Below are 19742 nucleotides of genomic sequence, written 5' to 3'. Positions count from 1 at the left end.
TAAAACAAAAGAGAAAAAAAAAAAAAAGCAAAAAGTCTTGTTTCCTTTTATTATATTTTTAAAGGTCAGACATTTGAAAATAATTCACATTTTAATATCTGTAATATGCACAAAAATAGCTCTAGATAGCATTCCTTAAAATTAGAATTCTGAATAAACAAAAGCAAGCTACATATCAGATTAGGAGCATATATAGAATATATCAAAGTTTGAATAATTTAATAAAGTCAAAATTAGACTTCTCCTCTGAAAAAAATAATTCCTTTCATATTTCTATTAACAGTCTTATTGGAGATATTGAGTCTAGACTGACTTGTTAGAATACATCATTTCCATCTTCTATAAAAATAAAACTTTTTCTTTAGCCTATTTATCTGAAGATCATGACATCAAAACCATTCCTAATTTCAACTACACACTAATTTTACCTAACTATCTCAGATATACATCTCTATCTCCATCTTCTCTCCTTACATTTGACCTGCCCAATTGCCTTATCTATAAAAGCATTTATTGCAGAAACCCCTTAACAAAGGAGTCTTAGGGTGTATGTGTGTGTGTGTGTGTGTGTGTGCGCGCACGTGTGTGTGTGTGTGATGGATGAAAATTCCTTAAATGGTATACCATAACTTTTGTAAATTCTTATTTTTTTTACATATTGTAATTTCCCTATATCTTATCAGAATTTTTTAAAGTTTCATTTGCAAGTCACTGACTGATATTTTTTCCCCAGATTTTCTTCATAGGCATTAACTCAACATGTTTAAAAAGAAGAAAAAAAAAACGATAAAAAGGACCCAGATGGTTTGTCCACAAATCAGCATTCTTATTTTAATAACTAACCTATTACAAAATAAAGTGAGATATGCAAAGCCTGACTCTATATCTAGCACTCAGGGGGGCTTCAGTATATATTACCTCTCTTCCCATTAAGAATGTCTTGTCTTGGGCTTCTAAAATTCTAAAGGTCAACCATCTCGTACTCTGATAGGCAGCTTCCTTCCTGAATCTTCCCAGAGTCCTTTTTCCCCTTCATATTGCCCACCGTTTTACAAACAGATCACCTATCAAAGGTTTTTATTACAGCTTCCAGCTTCACTCCTACTCACATACTGCAAGACCTGCCTCTTCTTAACATTGCTTCAAACGTGACACTCGCCTGTTCAAAAACTTTTACTCGTTAACAGAATCCAGTTCAGACAAAACCCGCCTTTGCAAGCTCACCGTCTCTCACCTTTTAGTCATAATGGTCTACTTACTGTCCTTCCAAATGAATTTTACCGTTTCCTGTCTCTACTGCTTGACTCACATTCTTTTTCTGCCTTTTTGGATCCTAATATGTCATTCTTTTCAACTAGCTGAATCTTAGCCAAGATCTAACTCGAATCTCACCTCCTTCAGGAAGCCTTCTTTGGCCACCCCGACTGAAAGAAAGTGTTCCTTCCTCTAAATCAGGGGTCTGCAAACTATGGTTGTGAGCCAAACCCAGCACAAAGCCTGTTTCTGTAAAATATTATTGACAAATACACACCTATCGTGTACGTGTTGTCTAAGGCTGCTTTTGTGCTACAACAGCAAAGCTGAGTAGGTACAATAGAGATTGTGTCATCCATACTGCCTAAAATATTTACTGTCTGGTCAATTACAGTTAAAATTTTTCTAACTCCTACACTAAATTCATAGATTAATAATAGTTAACATTTTTTAAATGAGTACTATATACCAGACACTGTGCTGTTTTAGATTAAATAGCTCAATGATATTTCACAACAGACTCACTAAATTGTTATTTTTGTACCCCATTCAAACATATACACTTCCTGGATGTATATGGATTGTAAAACTAGTTATATGTCCCATCCATTTGATAAGTATTACTTATTATCCAGTTGCAAAGACAGTATCAGGAACATAGTGGGAGCTTAATCAAATATATGTTGAATGAACAAATTAGTTATTAGTCCTTTTCTTCTATGTCTTATACACCCAAATATATGACAAGCTAAGTTGGAAAGCATACACCTTCTCTTATAGTTTATATTCCCCAAGGCACCCAGCAAGATGTCTTTCACATAGAACTGACTTTAAAACAAATGTGTGATTAACAGATGTACATGAAATAAAAAACATTTTATTTATGTATTTATTTAAATAGCTTGAAGTCTGGGCTTTTAGGGTACCTGTCACCCAAATAGTGTACATTGTATCCAATAGGTAGCTTTTCATCCTTCATCCCCCTTCTAGTCTTCCCCTTTCTGGATTTCCAATGTCCATTATACCACTCTATATGTCTTTGCATACAGATAGCTTAGCTTCCACTTAACAGTGAGAACATGAAGTATTTGGTTTTCTGTTCCTGAGTTGTTTCACTTAGGGTAATGTTCTCCAGTTCCACCCAATTTGCTACAAAAGATATTACTTTATTCTTTCTTATGGCTGAGAAGTATTCCATGGTGCATGTGTGTGTGTGTGTGTGTGTGTGTGTGTATCTCACATTTTCTTTATCCACTCTTCAGTTGGTGGTCACTTAGGTTGATTACATATCTTTGAAATTGTAAATTAAGCTGCAATAAATGTATGCATGTAGGTGTCTTTTTGGTATTTAATATAATGATTTCTAGAAAAAGTATGTATCAACCATCCTATTTGAAGGGAGGCTCTAACAGGTGTAGATCATTCTCAGATGATTCCTCCACAGATGAATATGATTTCCCAAAATAAAGCACTTACCTTTACATGATCAATGCGACTGCTTAGTTCTTTGGAAGCAAATCCTCCAAATATGAGACTGTGGATGGCACCTATCCTTGCACATGCCAGCATGGCATACATTGCCTGTGGGATCATGGGCATGTAGATAACGACAGTGTCACCTTTCTTGATGTCATGCTTGACAAAGACACCAGCCAGCTTGGAGACCTATGCCAAGACCATTAGATCAGTAAAGTGTTTTTTGTATTGTTTCACTAAACTTCTAACTTAAGGTAGTAATACTAGAAGATGATCAGCCACTTGGCAGTAGATTAAAGGAGCCTGAGTAACACGTATTTGATGATGATGATAATGCTTTAGATAGTGATAGTAATAACAATTGTATTATAATCATTAATTATAAACCAACCTACTATTATTATATCACATAAACTTTACGACTTAAGACTGCTTAACTATTCATGTTACAACATTTTTACTGAGCAACTATTATATACCAGATATGGTATGTAAGAGTTGGGAATACAACACTGATAAATGAAAGACACAGAATTGCCCCTGTAAAGCCTGTGTATTGCAAAAGGTGAATCTGTCAGGTGAAGAGAAAAACAAAATAATTACAAATTTAGATAGATGTTGGGTAACTGTTAAAGGAAACAAGTATACATTAATAAAGAAAACATATCATTAAACACTAATAAAGCAAATAAGACAAATTCTCCTATATTATTATTTACATCTAAAGATAAGGTAATAAGTCTCAGAGCTTATTAGCTCTGGTAAACAGCTATTAGCTAAGGTAAACAGCTAACCAAGGTCAGAGAACTAGCAAATGCTGTAACAGGACACGATCACAGGTCTTCCGACCTCATATTCTTTGCTCTTTCTATGCCTTTATAGTTTTTTTACACTAATCATTTATACAAAGTGACTTCCCTCTGTATTTGGATGAAATGTACACAGTTCTTTTTGCTTTTGTGTTTTTGAGACCTCAACATATAAATGTCTCTTCCCTGTAACGTGTTTTTGTACTTTCTAGCAATAAAGACAAAACAGATCATAAGCCCACACACGATAAAATTTCTTTCAAGAATCCTTCCCATTGGCAATTATAGCGAGCTGTGGGAAGCACCCCCAGACCTTAATGAATAAGTAGCTCAACATTCTTTTACTGAAAATATATATATTAAGTATCTATTGTATGTCAGATACTGTTTTCAGATACTTCAGATAAGTAAACAAGATAAGACAATAATCTCTACCCTCCAAATACTTATACTTTAGCAGAGAAAATACTTACAATAAGCAATAAACACAAGAAATAAGGAAATTATCAATTATGGTAAAAAATCTTCATTCATATGGGGGAGGGAAGTAGAGCAGAGTAAAGAGGATTTGGAGTGCAGGGGAAAGTGTGGATGCAATTCTCACTGGGACCTCACTAAGAAAGCAACAAGTTTAGTAAGACATGTAGAAGGTTGGAAAAAAGTGGATATCTATAAGTGTACTATTTTAGGCAAAGAGAAAATCAGTGAAGTACAAACATGTAAGAGGTAAAGGAGATCATATGTGATGCAATCAAGGAACAGCAAGGAAACCAGGGGCCTGGAGAAGAAACAAGTGACAAGACAGTTGTCAATCAGATCAGGGGACTAAAGGGCCTGTATGGGCGTGGTGGGCAATTAGAAGGACCATGACTTGACTTTGAATGTGACTGCCCAACACAATGAAGAGAGGAGGCTTGGGAGAAGAAATTAGGCCACACGGCTATTTATGGTTCCTTTCATTTTTGTCTCTCCTACTTTCAGAACAAGTTTAAAGAATTCTGAATTCTGGCCATTTTTCTCTTTTCTCTTTATTCACTTACTCTGTATAGATGAGGAAAGGTGTGGTCAAGGTTAAAGTCTCTGGTGAAATAAAGTAGAAGCAAAACAAACAAACAAAAAACATTTTAGTGTTTATTCTACTTTATATTGCAAACTCTATAATTGAGTGCTATGTTTCAGGAACTTCAAAGATGCTAGCAGAAGGTTATGAGAAAGATACACTAAAGTAATAAAAATCATGAACTGGAATTCTATATGGAATTCAAAAAACAAGGCAAAAACTGGAAAGTTATATCCAAACATCTCAGTGTGCAACCCCTGCAGAAAGTGACCATGCTTTGTGATCACATTACTTGGTACATCATTTAAGGTACCACACTGAGAGAGACCAAGGAGAAGAGCTAGTCTTATCCAAAGCTGTGACTTCAGCATCTTGAATTGTGCCAGTTGTTGAATAGAAACGACATTCAAGCAAGTTCCGTACAACAAATAATTCAGTAACTTTATAATCCAGTCTCACTTTACAGTGTTAATGGAAGATGCCCACAAATTTTCTGTCCTCTGAAATAAATGAGATTAAAAAATAACTAAGATCAGAGCAGAACTGAAGGAGATAGAGACACAAAAAAAACCTTCAAAAAAATCAATTAATCTAGGAGCTGGTTTTTTGAAAAGATCAACAAAATAGACTGTAGAAAGACTAATAAAGAAGAAAAGAGAAGAATCAAATAGATGCAATAAAAAACGATAAAGGGGATATCACCACCAACCCCACAGAAATGCAAACTACCATCAGAGAATACCATAAACACCTCTACGCAAATCAGCTAGAAAATCTAGAAGAAATGGATAAATTCCTGGACACATACACCCTCCCAAGACTAAACCATGAAGAAGTTGAATCCCTGAATAGACCAATAACATGCTCTGAAATTGAGGCAATAATTAATAGCCTACCAACCAAAAAAGTCCAGGACCCGACAGAGTCACAGCCGAATTCTACCAGAGGTACAAAAACAAGCTGGTATCATTCCTTCTGAAACTATTATAATAAATAGAAAAAGAGGGAATCTTCCCTAACTCATTTTGCGAGGCCAGCATCAACCTGATACCAAAGCCTGGCAGAGACACAACAAAAAAAGAGAATTTCAGATCAATATCCCTGATGAACATAGGTGCAAAAATCCTCAATAAAATACTGGCAAACCGAATCCAGCCACACATTAAAAAGCATATCCACCACGATTAGGTTGGCTTCATCCCTGAGATGCAAGGTTGGCTCAACATATGCAAATCAATAAACATAATCCATCAGATAAACAGAAACAAAGACAAAAACCACACGACTATTTCAATAGATGCAGAAAAGGACTTTGACACAATTTGACAGCCCTTCATACTAAAAACTCTCAATAAACTAGGTATTGATGGGATGTATCTCAAAATAATAAGAGCTATTTATGACAAACCCACAGCCAATATCATACTGAATGGGTAAAAACTGGAAGCATTCTCTTTGAAAACTGGCACAAGACAGGGATGCCCTCTCTTACCACTCCTATTCAACATAGAGTTGAAAGTTCTGGCCAGGGCAATCAGGCAGGAGAAAGAAATAAAGGGTATTCAATTAGGAAAAAAAGAAGTCAAATTGTCCCTGTTTGCAGATGACATGATTTGATATTTAGAAAACCCCATTGTCTCAGTCCCAAATCTCCTTAAGCTGATAAACAACTTCAGCAGAGTCTCAGGATACAAAATCAATGTGCAAATTCACAGGCATTCCTATACACCAATAACAGACAAACAGAGAGCCAAATCATGAGGGAATTCCCATTCACAATTGCTTCAAAGATAATAAAATACCTAGGAATCCAACTGCCAAGGAATGTGAAGGACCTCTTCAAGGAGAACTACAAACCACTGCTCAACAAAATAAAAGAAGACACAAACAAATGGAAGAACATTCCATCCTCATGGATAGAAAGAATTAATATTGTGAAAATGGCCATACTCCCCAAGGTAATTTATAGATTCAATGCCATCCCCATCAAGGTACCAAGGACTTTCTTCACAGAATTGGGAAAAACTACTTCAAAGTTTAGATGGAACCAAAAAAGAGCCTGCATTGCTAAGGCAATCCTAAGCCAAAAGAACAAAGCAGGAGGCATCATGCTACCTGACTTCAAACTATACTACAAGGCTACAGTAACCAAAACAGCATGGTACTGGTACCAAAACAGAGATATAGACCAATCGAACAGAACAGAGACCTCAGAAACAACACCACACATCTACAACCATCTGATCTTTGACAAACTTGACAAAAACAAGAAATGGGGAAAGGATTCCCTATTTAATAAATGGAGCTGGAAAAACTGGCTAGCTATATGTAGAAAGCTGAAACTGCATCCCTTCTTTACACCTTATAAAAAAATTAATTCAAGATGGATTAAAGACTTAAATGTTAGACCTAAAACTATAAAAACCCTAGAAGAAAACCTAGGCAATATCATTCAGGACAAAGGCATGGGCAAGGACTTCATGACTAAAACACCAAAAGCAATGACAACAAAAGCCAAAATAGACACATGGGGTCTAATTAAACTAAAAAGCTGCTGCACAGCAAAAGAAACTACCATCAGAGTGAACAGGCAACCTACAGAATGAGAGAAAATTTTTGCAATCTACCCATCTGACAAAGGACTAATATCCAGAATTTACAAAGAACTTAAACAAATTTACAAGAAAAAATCAAACAACCCCATCAAAAAGTGGACAAAGGATATGAACAGACACTTCTCAAAAGAAGACATTTATGCAGCCAACAGACACATGAAAAGATGCTCATCATCACTAGCCATCAGAGAAATGCAAATCAAAACCACAATGAGATACCATCTCATACCAGTTAGAATAGCGATCATTAAAAAGTCAGGAAACAACAGGTGCTGGGGAGGAGTGGAGAAATAGGAACAGTTTTCCACTTCTGGTGGAAGTGTAAACTAGCTCAACCATTGTGGAAGACAGTGTGGCAATTCCTCAAGGATATAGAACTAGAAATACCATTTGACCCAGTCATGTCATTACTGGGTATATACCCAAAGGATTATAAATCATGCTACTATAAAAACACATGCACAGGTGTGTTTATTGTGGCACTATTCACAATAGCAAAGACTTAGAACCAACCCAAATGTCCATCAATGATAGATTGGATTAAGAAAATGTGGCACATATACACCATGGAATTCTATGCATCCATAAAAAAGGATGAGTTCATGTCCTTTGTAGGGACATGGATGAAACTGGAAATCATTATTCTGAGCAAAATATCACATGGACAGAAAACCAAACACTGCATGTTCTCACTCATAGGTGGGAACTGAACAATGAGGACACTTGGACACAGGGCGGGGAACATCACACACTGGGGCCTCTCGTGGGGTTGGGGGAGTGGGGAGGGATAGCATTAAGAGAAATACCTAATGTAAATGATGAGTTAATGGGTACAGCACACCAACATGGCACATGTATACATATGTAACAAACCTGCACATTGTGCACATGTACCCTAGGACTTAAAGTATAATAATAAAAAAAATTCAAGACCTTGTGTGAAACAAAGATCTCAAAATGGTAGATCACAGCCAAATGTGACCAAGATGTCTTTAAGTTGGGGCCATATCACATTTTAAGAGAATGAACCAGCACATTAAATTTAGTAGGTTTCACATACAAATCTAGATCTCCAGTTTCTCTAGAAAAATTGTAAAGTCTAGCAACACCAGGCCTGTGTTCTTGAATAATAGCAATCAATTGAACCAGATGATTAGCCTAGTGGTTTGCCATAGAACTGGCTATTCCCAGGGGGCATTTATCATACAGCTTGCGTTTTTTTTCATTCTGAGTTCAAAATATATATTTTTTACTTCTTGTTTATTTTATGCTATATGCTTACACCATAGTTCCCTAACCATACAGAAAGTGTGATATATACCGACAATTGATGTTTCTCCCATCCACCCACTTCTGTAGGCATCTGAGTTGTCAACCACTGCCCTGAAAACAATTTTTAGTCAAATTAGGTTGCACCAGGCCCATGTAACCACTAGATGGAGTCTATTTGGCCTTGCTTATTTCAGCTGCTCTTCAGTGTTTTGATAACCTGATAACCACACCAGACTTGGTCTACAGACAAAAGGTTTACAGAATCAATAGTACAATTTTCTTTTCCAGTAGTTTTCAGGGCTAAATGTCACTCTGGTAAACTTTTTCATTATAATTTATAAATCTAAATATATATGCATGAGAATATGTATGAGAAAACATACGAGTTTATAATCACTCAAATAAAGTATTATTGGAACTCCAAAACAGAAGGCATTTGATACTGCTATTTCAGGGTTCACTTAGTTTTTATCAACTTCAGGTGGAAAATTATCAAAGAAAAAAACCGGTATTATTTTTAGCGAATGCCATATTCTTATCCTACCATAAATGTCTGAGTGTAGAGTTACGATTTCTATTATTAGCAAAAGGGAAAATATTTTAATATAGGTTGTTTATAATAAATAGTTTTTCAACTGACGAAAGGTTAACCATGTGCCATTCACCCAATTCACATTCATCTTTGCACCTTCTTAAATTTGTTTTTTAATTTGTCAATAACTTGATGGTTTTATACAAGGATAGACCAGTAAAATTGATTTTCAGTCTGACATCAAGGGCAATACAGATCCCAGGGGAGCAAGGCCAGCTAGCATGAGGATACTACACTGCCAACGTGTGAATAACTGGGCTGTGAAGGAAACCTAGAGGAAATGAAATAAACGTATTTATTTAGATATAACAATGTGTGACTCTTCCCACTAGAATTTATATGAATCATTTTGGTACTAATTTAAAGCCATTTTAACACATAAACATCCTGTCATTGGTTCAATTTATGTAGTATCTGCTGTATGTCCTAAACTGAGGTCAAGTCTACAGATACAAAAATGAGAAGGAAATGGTTGGTCCTTAAGCCAAAGAAATTTGGAGTCTGGAAAAAAAAATCACGTATAGTAATAATAATTGTAAAGAAAATGTAACAACTGAAATTTATATATTGTAAAATGGTGTACACATATATTTGGTTTATATATAACATAAATATAATATATAATGCATCAGATAGAAGTAAAAGCTTTAAATTTCAGTTATAAAATGAAAACATATTGATATGAATAACGAAAACTAGATTAATTAAAAAATTTGTTATCATTCTGGAAAATCTTTCAAAAACAGTCTTTGGGGTAGCATAATTTTGTTATCAAATGCTCATATCTCAAATATAAAAATTAGTCAAAACTGACCAAAAGATATGTTCTACAGAACAAATTAGCAGTTGCTTCACAAATAGCAAGTGTGCTCACTTAAGGAAAATCACGCTTGTACAAAAAAAAAATAGTTCTAGTTTCCAAGTTGTAGTAAAAATGCAGTGATCACGGGCAACTTCAAAACCACATCAAAGAAAACTGTATGAAAAAGCAGACAAGGGAATGCATATTTTCAAAATGCCACAATGTTACATTGCAAACCCTGATCTAAACAGTAACAAAAAATAAAACTAATTTAAAAACCAACTATAATATCTGAGGAAACAGATTACTAAAAGTATGGATAAATGGATTGTTCTCGAGAATATGTATAATTTTCATAGAAAGAGTTATATAAAATACCTGCACCTTACTTTTAAAAATATTACATTAATCATACACATTTTTGTTTGTTTTACTTGTACACATACAGGCAGCCATTGAGAAGATTGAAATTGTAACTATAATGAATAACTTATTCTTTTGTCCATGCATTAACTACGTATCCAGGTAAATACCTGTGGAAAGAGAATTTTCAGGAATATAAATATTTTCATATAACATAAGAACGTTCTAGAAATGTAACATTTTAGACAGTTACAATTTATTAGATACAGCATTGAACTAATTTTCATTTAAGATGATACTATGCTAAGTCAATTTATTTTGAGATATGTCTCTTAAAACCAGGAAAGTTAGAGATGTTATTTAAAAAAGAAAGATCTTTCTTTCAAAGATGAAAAAATCACATTTTCGTCTACAAGTAAAATGTATTATTACTTATCTAAAACACAGAGGAATATTTATTTTATATTTAAGAATGGCGTTCTATTAAATTTTCTAAGAAAAATTACAAAATGCTATATTACATTCAAAATAGTTATCTGTCAGTGGTCTAGAAAACATTTACTAGCACATTTCTTCTCGAATAATTTTCTCCAAATGAAAGAGTAAATACCATTACTCAATTATCATTTTTCTCATTACCAGTTTCTTTACACATGGGTTTCAATCAATATTTAGTCATTTTCAGACTATGTATTCACAAGCAAAGTGAAATAGATAATTATTTAATCCCTTTAGTTCAAGCTCAAAATAACCAATATTTCAATAATCTTTTTGCTTTCAAGACTACTGTGATTTTCAGACTATAATTTCACAGAAAATTAGTTAAATCCTGTATTTCCCTACGTATATGGGCTCACAGTTTTGATAAGGAATATTGTCTTCCATTTCTTTAATACTTACGTTAAAATTTAAAAGAAAATCATCAGAATTCATCATATCTTGTAAAGAATATTTTGTTAATTATAAAACAGTATTTCTATGTAACAATCAGGCCATTGTGGACAGAGACAGGAGAAGCCCAAGGTCTTAAAGAACGGAAAATGTAATTGATGATTGTCATTAACACACAACAGGTATAGGGCGCATGCAATAAAAAGGAAATAAAATACATAGACAAAGAATAATTAAGGATTGCCTCCACTTTTTACCATTTTAACATCTCTACACTCTAGACATTAATAATTGGGTTAGTGTAACTTCCTCCTGCTTTTACTCACTGGAGAGTTTCTGACAATATCTCTAATCATCACAGCATGTGCCATTTGGCTGAAAAAGTGAAGGCAGTTTAGTTTAGAGAGAGAAAACATTCAAGATGAAGAGGTCATGAGATTAACTGGAAAGGTATGAAGAAACAACATCAGATATGATGCAAAGCCTTGTTATGCCCATCAAGTTTAGACTAACCCAAAAAACAATGTATAATAATTGAAAATTGTTCATCCTCTTTAAAAGTAAGTGCTTTCCAAATTCTTAAAATGTAATCATTATTGCATAAACTACAATCAATAATTTAATGATTATTGTATAAACTCGATTATTATGTAATAGGGGTAAAAATAAATAAATTTATTTGAGAAATATTAAGAATGGGGCCACAGTTTGGGTTTTAGCAACTGACTGGAAAGTGATGCCATTCACATTGGACATGTTTAAATTTGAGATGCTAGTGGAACAACCATGTATAGACACCTACTCGGCAATCCTGCATATGATCTCAACATCAGGAGAGAGATGTGGGCTAATGACACAGAACTGAGAATAGCCAGCATTGCCACTGGGAGTAGCCATCACATACGTGGCAAAAAAGGCCATTGGCACAGATGTAATCACCCAGGCGGGATGTGTAAAATGGAAAGAGAAGGCAACCTAGAAGCAGATAGTGAAGGGACAGTCAAAAGAAGCATTTAAGGAGGATAATTAGACAAAATGAACACAGGAAAGAAAGGAAATGGGCAGAATGGTATATAGAAGTAAGTGAAGACTGGCAGAGAATGGACAAAACTGTTAGATATGATAAAGAGAGGAAGTAAAATATTGAACACCTATTGGAATTAATAAGAAGAAAGCATTAATTACCTTAGCTAAATGAGGCAGTAGCATATTTTAGAGGACTTTGGTTATTGGTTATGTGTGTGGTAAGGAAGTTAAAAAGGCATTTTTCCAAAGTTAATCAGTGAATGAAAATAGGTAAGAAACTAGCTAGTAGTAGAAACATGGTTTCTATTTTGTTTTGTTTGTTTGTTTGTTTTTGGTTTTTTGTTTTGTTTTGTTATTGAGATGGAGTCTCGCTCTGTCACCCAGGTTGGAGTGCAGTGGCGTGATCTCGGCTCACTGCAACCTCGCCTCCTGGGTTCACGCCATTCTCCTGCCTCAGCCTCCCGAGTGGCTGGGACTACAGGTGCCCACCCCCACGCCCGGCTAATTTTTTGTGTTTTTAGTAGAGACGGGGTTTCACCATGTTAGCCAGGATGGTTTTGATCTCCTGACCTCGTGATCTGCCCACCTTGGCCTCCCAAAGTGCTGGGATTACAGGCATGACCCACCGCGCCCGGCCCATTTATGCATGTTTTTAAGAGAAAGAGCCAGCAGTGAGATCGGTATAAGATAGATTAACAGAACAAGAGCCCTAAAAAGAATTGATAGAATGGCTCCAAGAGACCAAAGAAAGATTAGCTTCTATTTTAAAAGAAGGGAAAGAGAAAACAATGGGTGTGGATACAGGCAAGTCTATAGGTCTGGTGACAATAAATTTATATAATCATTGCTGGGCTTGAATCAATGTACCCTGTTAAGCTTGAGGCACAGAGGCAGGAAAGCCAAAAGTTTAAAATAGCCTTTGGAGGGTAAAAGAGAAACTTATTCGAGAAACGCTAAAGAAAAAAAAAAAAAAAGCAGCATTGAAGTCCCAGTGGACACCGGAGACCGTAAATTTATATTAAATCTATATTTGTAGTTACGTGATTTTTCTTTAACAGGATTTGACGTATCAGATACAGTAATGAAGATAATAAGGAATTGGATTGAACCAGGTCTGAAGTTTTGCCACAGAAATGAAATGGATCAACAATATGCAGGAGAAGTGAGGATACTCGTAAGAGACGAGTGGTGTGGTTAAACTAGAAAACCTAACCCGGATAACAGAAAGGCGAACACAGAAGGGACCCTTACCTAGTGACTACATACCATCAAAACAATTTAAAACAGTATTTCATGAAGCCAACAAATATATTAAGAAGTGCTCAACATAACTCATCTTTAGAGAGATGCAAATCAAAACCACAGTGAGATACCATGTCACACCAGTCAGAATGGCTATTACTAAAAAATCAAAAACAACAGGTGCTGGTAAATCTGTGGAGAAAAGGGAACACATACACGCAGTTGGTGGGAATGTGAATTAGTTCAGCCACTGTGGAAAGCACTTTGGAGATTTCTCAAACAACTTAAAACAGAACTACCATTTGACCCAGCAACCCTGTTACGGGGTATATACTCAAAGGAAAATAAATATTTGGTGGAAAATAAATCATTCTGCCAAAAACATACATGAACTCGTATGTTCCATCACTGCAGCACTATTCACAATAGCAGACATTGAGTCAACCTAGATACCCACCAATGGTGGACTGGATAAAGAAAATGTGGTACATATACACTACGGAATACTATGCAGCCACAAAAAAAGAACAAGATCATGTCCTTTGCAGCAACAAGGATGCAGCCGGATGTCATCCAAAGCCAATTAACACAGAGACAGAAAATCAAATATGGCATGATCTCACTTATAGATGGGATCTAAACATTGTGTACATATAGAAATAGAGAATAGAACGACACTGGGCACTGGGGCCTACTAGAGAGGGGGGTGGGAGGTGGGTGAGGGCTGAAAACCTGTCAGGTACTATGCTCACTACCTGGGTGGCGGGATCATCTATACAACAAACCTCAACAACACACAATTTATCCATGTAATTAACCTGCACAGGTACCCCCTAAACCTGAAATAAAAGTTCAAAAACATACCTGTGGTATTTAAATAGGTATTGTGTTTAAAAATGCATGCTATCTAAAAATGTAGTTTCATTGCACTGTGTAAGAATACGAGAGGTTTAAAATAGACACTCTAAAAGTTATAAGCCCTAATTTACATATATTCTCTATCCTTTCTCCACCTTCTATCTACCAAAAAAGCAAAACTGTAGGATCCTCTCATGTATCTGTTTCCAGCTCGCCTTCACAAAGTCTTCCTTTAATCTTGTGGAAATTACATCCATAATTGCCCCTTTCCCTCCACCGTTCAATCCAGGATTCAACTTATCCCACCTCAGGAGATGTTTAATTGAATCTGCTTTTCTCTAACACTAACATTTCCAATAATTTTTAATTAATATTCATTTATTTCCCTCCCTTATGAGTACTGCAAGAATATTGATTTTTTTTTTTTTTTTTTTTTTTTTTTTTACTGCTAATGCATTGTATTTCAACTATATTATATGTTAAGCAGTTGGGTAGCCTGACTGGAACCCAGACACCACTCAGAAAAGTACCATTCATAGATACATAGAGAAACAGAGTACAAACTCCTATTTAAAATTTTTCAAATGATTTTTTAAAACATAACACAATTCAAAGTTGATTACTTTCTGTACATTTCCTAGAGTATTTGTAAAGAAAATATCCCAAGTGCTGAAGCAAACTTTATTACATATAAAAAATATGTAACCCACCTGGACTAAAATGAAAAAGAAAATTCAACTCTTAGAGAAGTAAATTTTCACAGTTATGCATTCACATACCTTTATACAAGGATTCTGAAAAATCTAGCATAATTTTGTGGCTAATGTACACATTTTTCCAAATGAGTGTTTGAAAAGATAAAGAATCTACTACACTCTATTTAAAAAGACTATTTAATACAACACAAGTTTATGTAAGTCATCTAGATAAGGTTATATTCCTTCAGTGAACATAATATGATAGTATGATAGTAATAACTGCCTCACATATTTGTTTATACAATAATAAACATACAAAATGTGAAACAAAGTTGTCACTTTAAAACTGTCACTGTTGTCTGCTATATACACTTCATTAAAGGGCTAACAAATAATATTTTTTAAAGAACATGAATTTCTACTGTTAATGAAGGCCAGATTCCTTTTCTCTTGATCTAATAAATTGTTTATTGTAGTGTTTCTCCAAGTAGAGTCTGTAGAGAGATTCTCAGGGCCCATGAGTTCTCCCTGAGAATTTTTTAACGTTGTGTTTTTATTTTGATACAATTAAAAAACAATAGGCCAGGTGCAGTGGCTCACGTCTGTAATCCCAGCACTTTGGGAGGTCAAGGCGGGCAGATCAAGAGGTCAGGAGATCAAGACCATCCTGACCAGCATAGTGAGTCCCTATCTCTACTAAAATACAAACATTAGCGAGGTGTGTTGCCGTGCACCTGTAGTCCTAGCTACTCTGGAGGCTGAGGAAGGAGAATTTCTTGAACCAGGAGGCGGAGGCTGCAGTCAGCCAAGATCACGCCACTGCACTCCAGCCTGGGTGGCAGAGTGAGACTCTGTCTCAAAATAATAACAATAATAATAATAATACAGCATACTCTGGATTATCTGAGCACTCATGCAATTTCACTGTGTTTGTTTTTGTAACCTCATGCAGAATAAGTAAAGGTCAGATAAGGTTATAGCACATTGGATAATCAAAGGCTCTATGGAAGTTCAATTACTAATATGTGACAAGAGAACTGAGGCATCACAGGGAACATGTCACCAAACTCAAAGCCCCAGGGTCACAGCATCAAACACATTTTACAATCAGTCATTCAGCTCCAGCAAGGCAATGTCATTCATTATATTAAATTAATATTGTCATGTTGAGCTTGATTGGCTTTGTGGGTTTGTTCTTACCCTCCCTGTAACTCAGATTTGGCTTTATATATGTAGTAAGCTGTAAAACGGGAACATTAAGGCCTAGGCTTAATAATACACTAAAATAAAAATAATTTAAGTCAACACCAAAAGTGTGTAAAAACTTTTTGTCTTTATAAAGCATTTATATGCCTCACTATTTCATGAAAAAAAAAAAAAAATGCCCAGTTGGTTTCTTAGAGGCTTTTTCCTCTTAAAGAAAGACAAATATAAAAGATGCAAAAGATGTCAACAGGAATCCTGCTGCATTGTTTAGATCAATTCTGCTGTGATTATTTAATGAAAGTTCTAAAACAAACACCCCCAGCACTTCCACAGGCAGTACATAAAACATGACAACAATCCTGAGTACACCAACCACACTTCCCAGGATTGGGCAATGTTCCTGTTAACCTTTACAGTTTCATTGATCAATACAACCCAAAAGCCAATCAATATATGTGAAAGTCTCATAGAGAACTTGCTAAATATCCCAGGAATGGCACAAGGACATGAGATCATTGCAATAGCTGGGTCAGTTTTAACATCTACATCACTCAACCAAGGAGCCCCGTACGCATTTAAAGAGAAGAAAAATTCACAATTACAGTGCATACACTAGTAACTAATAAACAAAACAAACATAGACCATCATATGTGCCAAGAATTTATGATAAATATTCTAAAATATATCAAATTTCCCATAAAACCTATACATGATAAAGTTAACATTATTCAACTTTCTAATGGAAATGAAATGCTTTTAAATCAAGTATGGCATGAGAAAATGAACAATCAATATCTCCAAGGTCTCTAATCTTGACAATAATTCTACTGAATGCAACCTATATTGATTTATTCAAATTCATTTTACTTAACTATTACATATATCTACACAGTGCACAAACGTGAGCATAAAACTTCCAAATGAATTAAAATATTCAGTGGCATCATTTTTCATAGCTACATATTTATTTCAAAAAACCTTATATGAAAAATACTTTGTCTTATATACTCAAAATGTGGTTCTAATATATTAATTTGCATCACTTTAGCCACTCAGTATCCTCAATTTATGTTAGTTAGCTTTATACTCTACTTGTTATGAAAGTTGTGCTTGGTTAAATGATTTTGTATTTTCATATGTTAATTTTTAAAGGCCAGAAACAGAAAGTTGTTGATGCGTGTAGCTGTCTTTACATTGCTGTATAACAGGTACTGGTGTTCATCGTGACCAACTCTCCTCACTTCCACTTGTAAGGACATTTTTTTTCTTCTTCTATTCTCTTCCTACTAAACTTTGACTGCCTGTCTCCTTCCTTTATTCTCCAATGATCTTTCTATATTGTTTCCTACTTAATTCATCTTCTTGCCCTAGAACTTAAGACAACAAAAGCAGTCGGTTTTGTTCTCGGGGTGCACATTTTCATTATTAACTATGTCAAATCCACCTCGTCGATAAATCTGCAGACCTTCAGGGGACACCTGTAGAAGGGTCACCTATGGGTGGGGCACACAATTCTATTTTTATTACCTGACCTAGCTTCTACATCACCTCCACAGTGAAGCCTTCTCTGAACTGCTGTGGCCAGGTTGGTCCTTTCTCCATGCTGCAAATGCACAAAGCTTTGTTGTTACATTATCACACTACATTCAGTAGCTTTTGTGTATTTCTCCCTGGGCAAACTATAAACTCCTGAAATTCTGGAATCATGTTTTAATTCATCTGTGTGGCCCCACTGCCTAATTCAATAAATAATACACAATAAGCATTCAGTATGTGTCTGAGGAATACATCTCTGACAGCTTTGTTCTTAATCTCTAGCGTGCCACCTATGAGATTTCAATTTCAGCTATTATTTATTTCCCTGGACTTACAATTTATTGACATTAACAGGTTACAATTATTTATGTGTAAGATCTGATATTTATTTTGCCTATGAAATGAAACAGTACTTGTGGCAGGAACTCCTAACTCCCCATCAAGATGCCTCCACCTACCCTACTTTTTCCAGCCTTCCTGGCAGCCAATAGCCAAATGGGATGTGTGTGGAAGGCATATATGATATTTCTCTGTGTGGATATTAAATACCATGTCCATTCTTCTGTATCCTCCTCCACCTTCCCAAGAGTTGGGACATACATGTCTTTGCCTCAGCTTCAATGATGCAGATGAAGGCAATGAGCTGGAAGATGAAGGTTCAATAAGACTTAATAATCTCGGGTCATGCCAAGCTAAACCTCATAATCTTTAGATTATTACAAAAGAGAAATACATTATTTAAAAAAATTAAGCCACTATATTACTGCACATCCTTATTTTAGCAGCTTAGCCTTTGACCTAACATTTACAAATTTGGGTGGGAGGGGGGATAGTGTATCAATTATTAAGTAAAGGTTTAATTATGAAAATCATCCTTAAAGTGTATGTGTGTATGTGAAAGAAAGAGAACTAAAGTACTTACAACAGATAATCTTCTTTTCCCAGAATTCTACTTGAAAATTATACAGAAACAATTTCTTAGAATGCTCACAAAATACCTGAAAATATGGGGATGAAGCAGGGCATTTACAGGTAACTGTTGTATAATTGGTTCAACCAGACTTCTTTCAAACACACTGGATGTAGCCAGGGATCCAAGACCAGGCACATACGCAGAATAGCTTCCAGAATCTCACGGCACAGACTGTATCTATCCTATCCCTTAATTTCCCACATGTAAGTAAATACTGCTGTTCTTAGAGGATTTATGTTATGGGGTGCCGATTCATTTGTCATCTCCCTGTTTCCAATCTTACCCACTACAGTCTCTTCATCTTCAGAGATGCCAAAGTGAATTCTTTCACAATATGGAGCTTCCCATCATCCTTGAAATCAGATACAGTCTTGACCATGGCCTGCAAGGTTCTATATGATCTGACTCCTGAATACTCACCTAACATCACTTTCCAGCATTCCCTTCTCATGAGGTCTGAGTCCTCATGGCTTTTCCAATGGTCTGAATCTATTCTTGCTTCAGAGCCCTGTCTAATATAATTTTCACTCAAATATTCACATAGTTCCTATCTCACTCTTTATTTGGGTCTATGCTCAAATATCATTTCATAAGTGACATGTACTTTCGCTGACAAGCCTATCTCAAATGGCAGGCAAAGTCCCTCTCTGGTCTTTTATTGTTCTTCTCTCATACCTATTTATATTGTATTATCTTTTTATTCGTAGTACATACTCCCAACTAGAATGCAATTTCCTTAAAGATTATCTCATTCACTACTGAAACCCATGGTGTCTCTAGTAGTGTCAAATATATAATATGTGTTCCATAAGCATGTTTTCAATAAAGAAATTTCACACCATGATCATTCTAGTCCAAGAAAATAAATTCAAAGCAGATGGCCTACAGATTTTCAGGTAACTTTCTAAAAGGTCAGTGTTTAGTCACCCTGAAGAAGTAAGGTAAGTGTTTTAATCAGGGCTTTAAATGAGACAGGACACAGACCTTCAAAGTCAGAAAATGAACTAAAATGAGAAAGATTCTCATTCTGTTTAAAAATAAAAATTCTTAATATATAAAAACAAAAAT

General features: G+C 35.3%; 1 protein-coding gene across 2 annotated transcripts in view; it reads right to left on the bottom strand.

Moving 5' to 3' along the window:
• Nucleotides 1-19742, bottom strand: part of ACSS3 (acyl-CoA synthetase short chain family member 3) — a 187385-nt gene that overhangs the window by 129660 nt on the left and 37983 nt on the right. For both annotated transcript variants that reach the window (XM_077953210.1, XM_015152354.3), the window contains exon 3: nt 2731-2919. In XM_077953210.1, coding sequence (XP_077809336.1) covers nt 2731-2919 — 189 coding nt within the window. The remainder of the gene's footprint in view (nt 1-2730; nt 2920-19742) is intronic.

This window comes from Macaca mulatta, chromosome 11, assembly GCF_049350105.2.
Source record: "Macaca mulatta isolate MMU2019108-1 chromosome 11, T2T-MMU8v2.0, whole genome shotgun sequence".
Lineage (NCBI taxonomy): Eukaryota > Metazoa > Chordata > Mammalia > Primates > Cercopithecidae > Macaca > Macaca mulatta.
The sequence above is the reverse complement of the archived record's forward strand: the minus strand, read 5'-3'. Positions and strand labels throughout refer to the sequence as shown.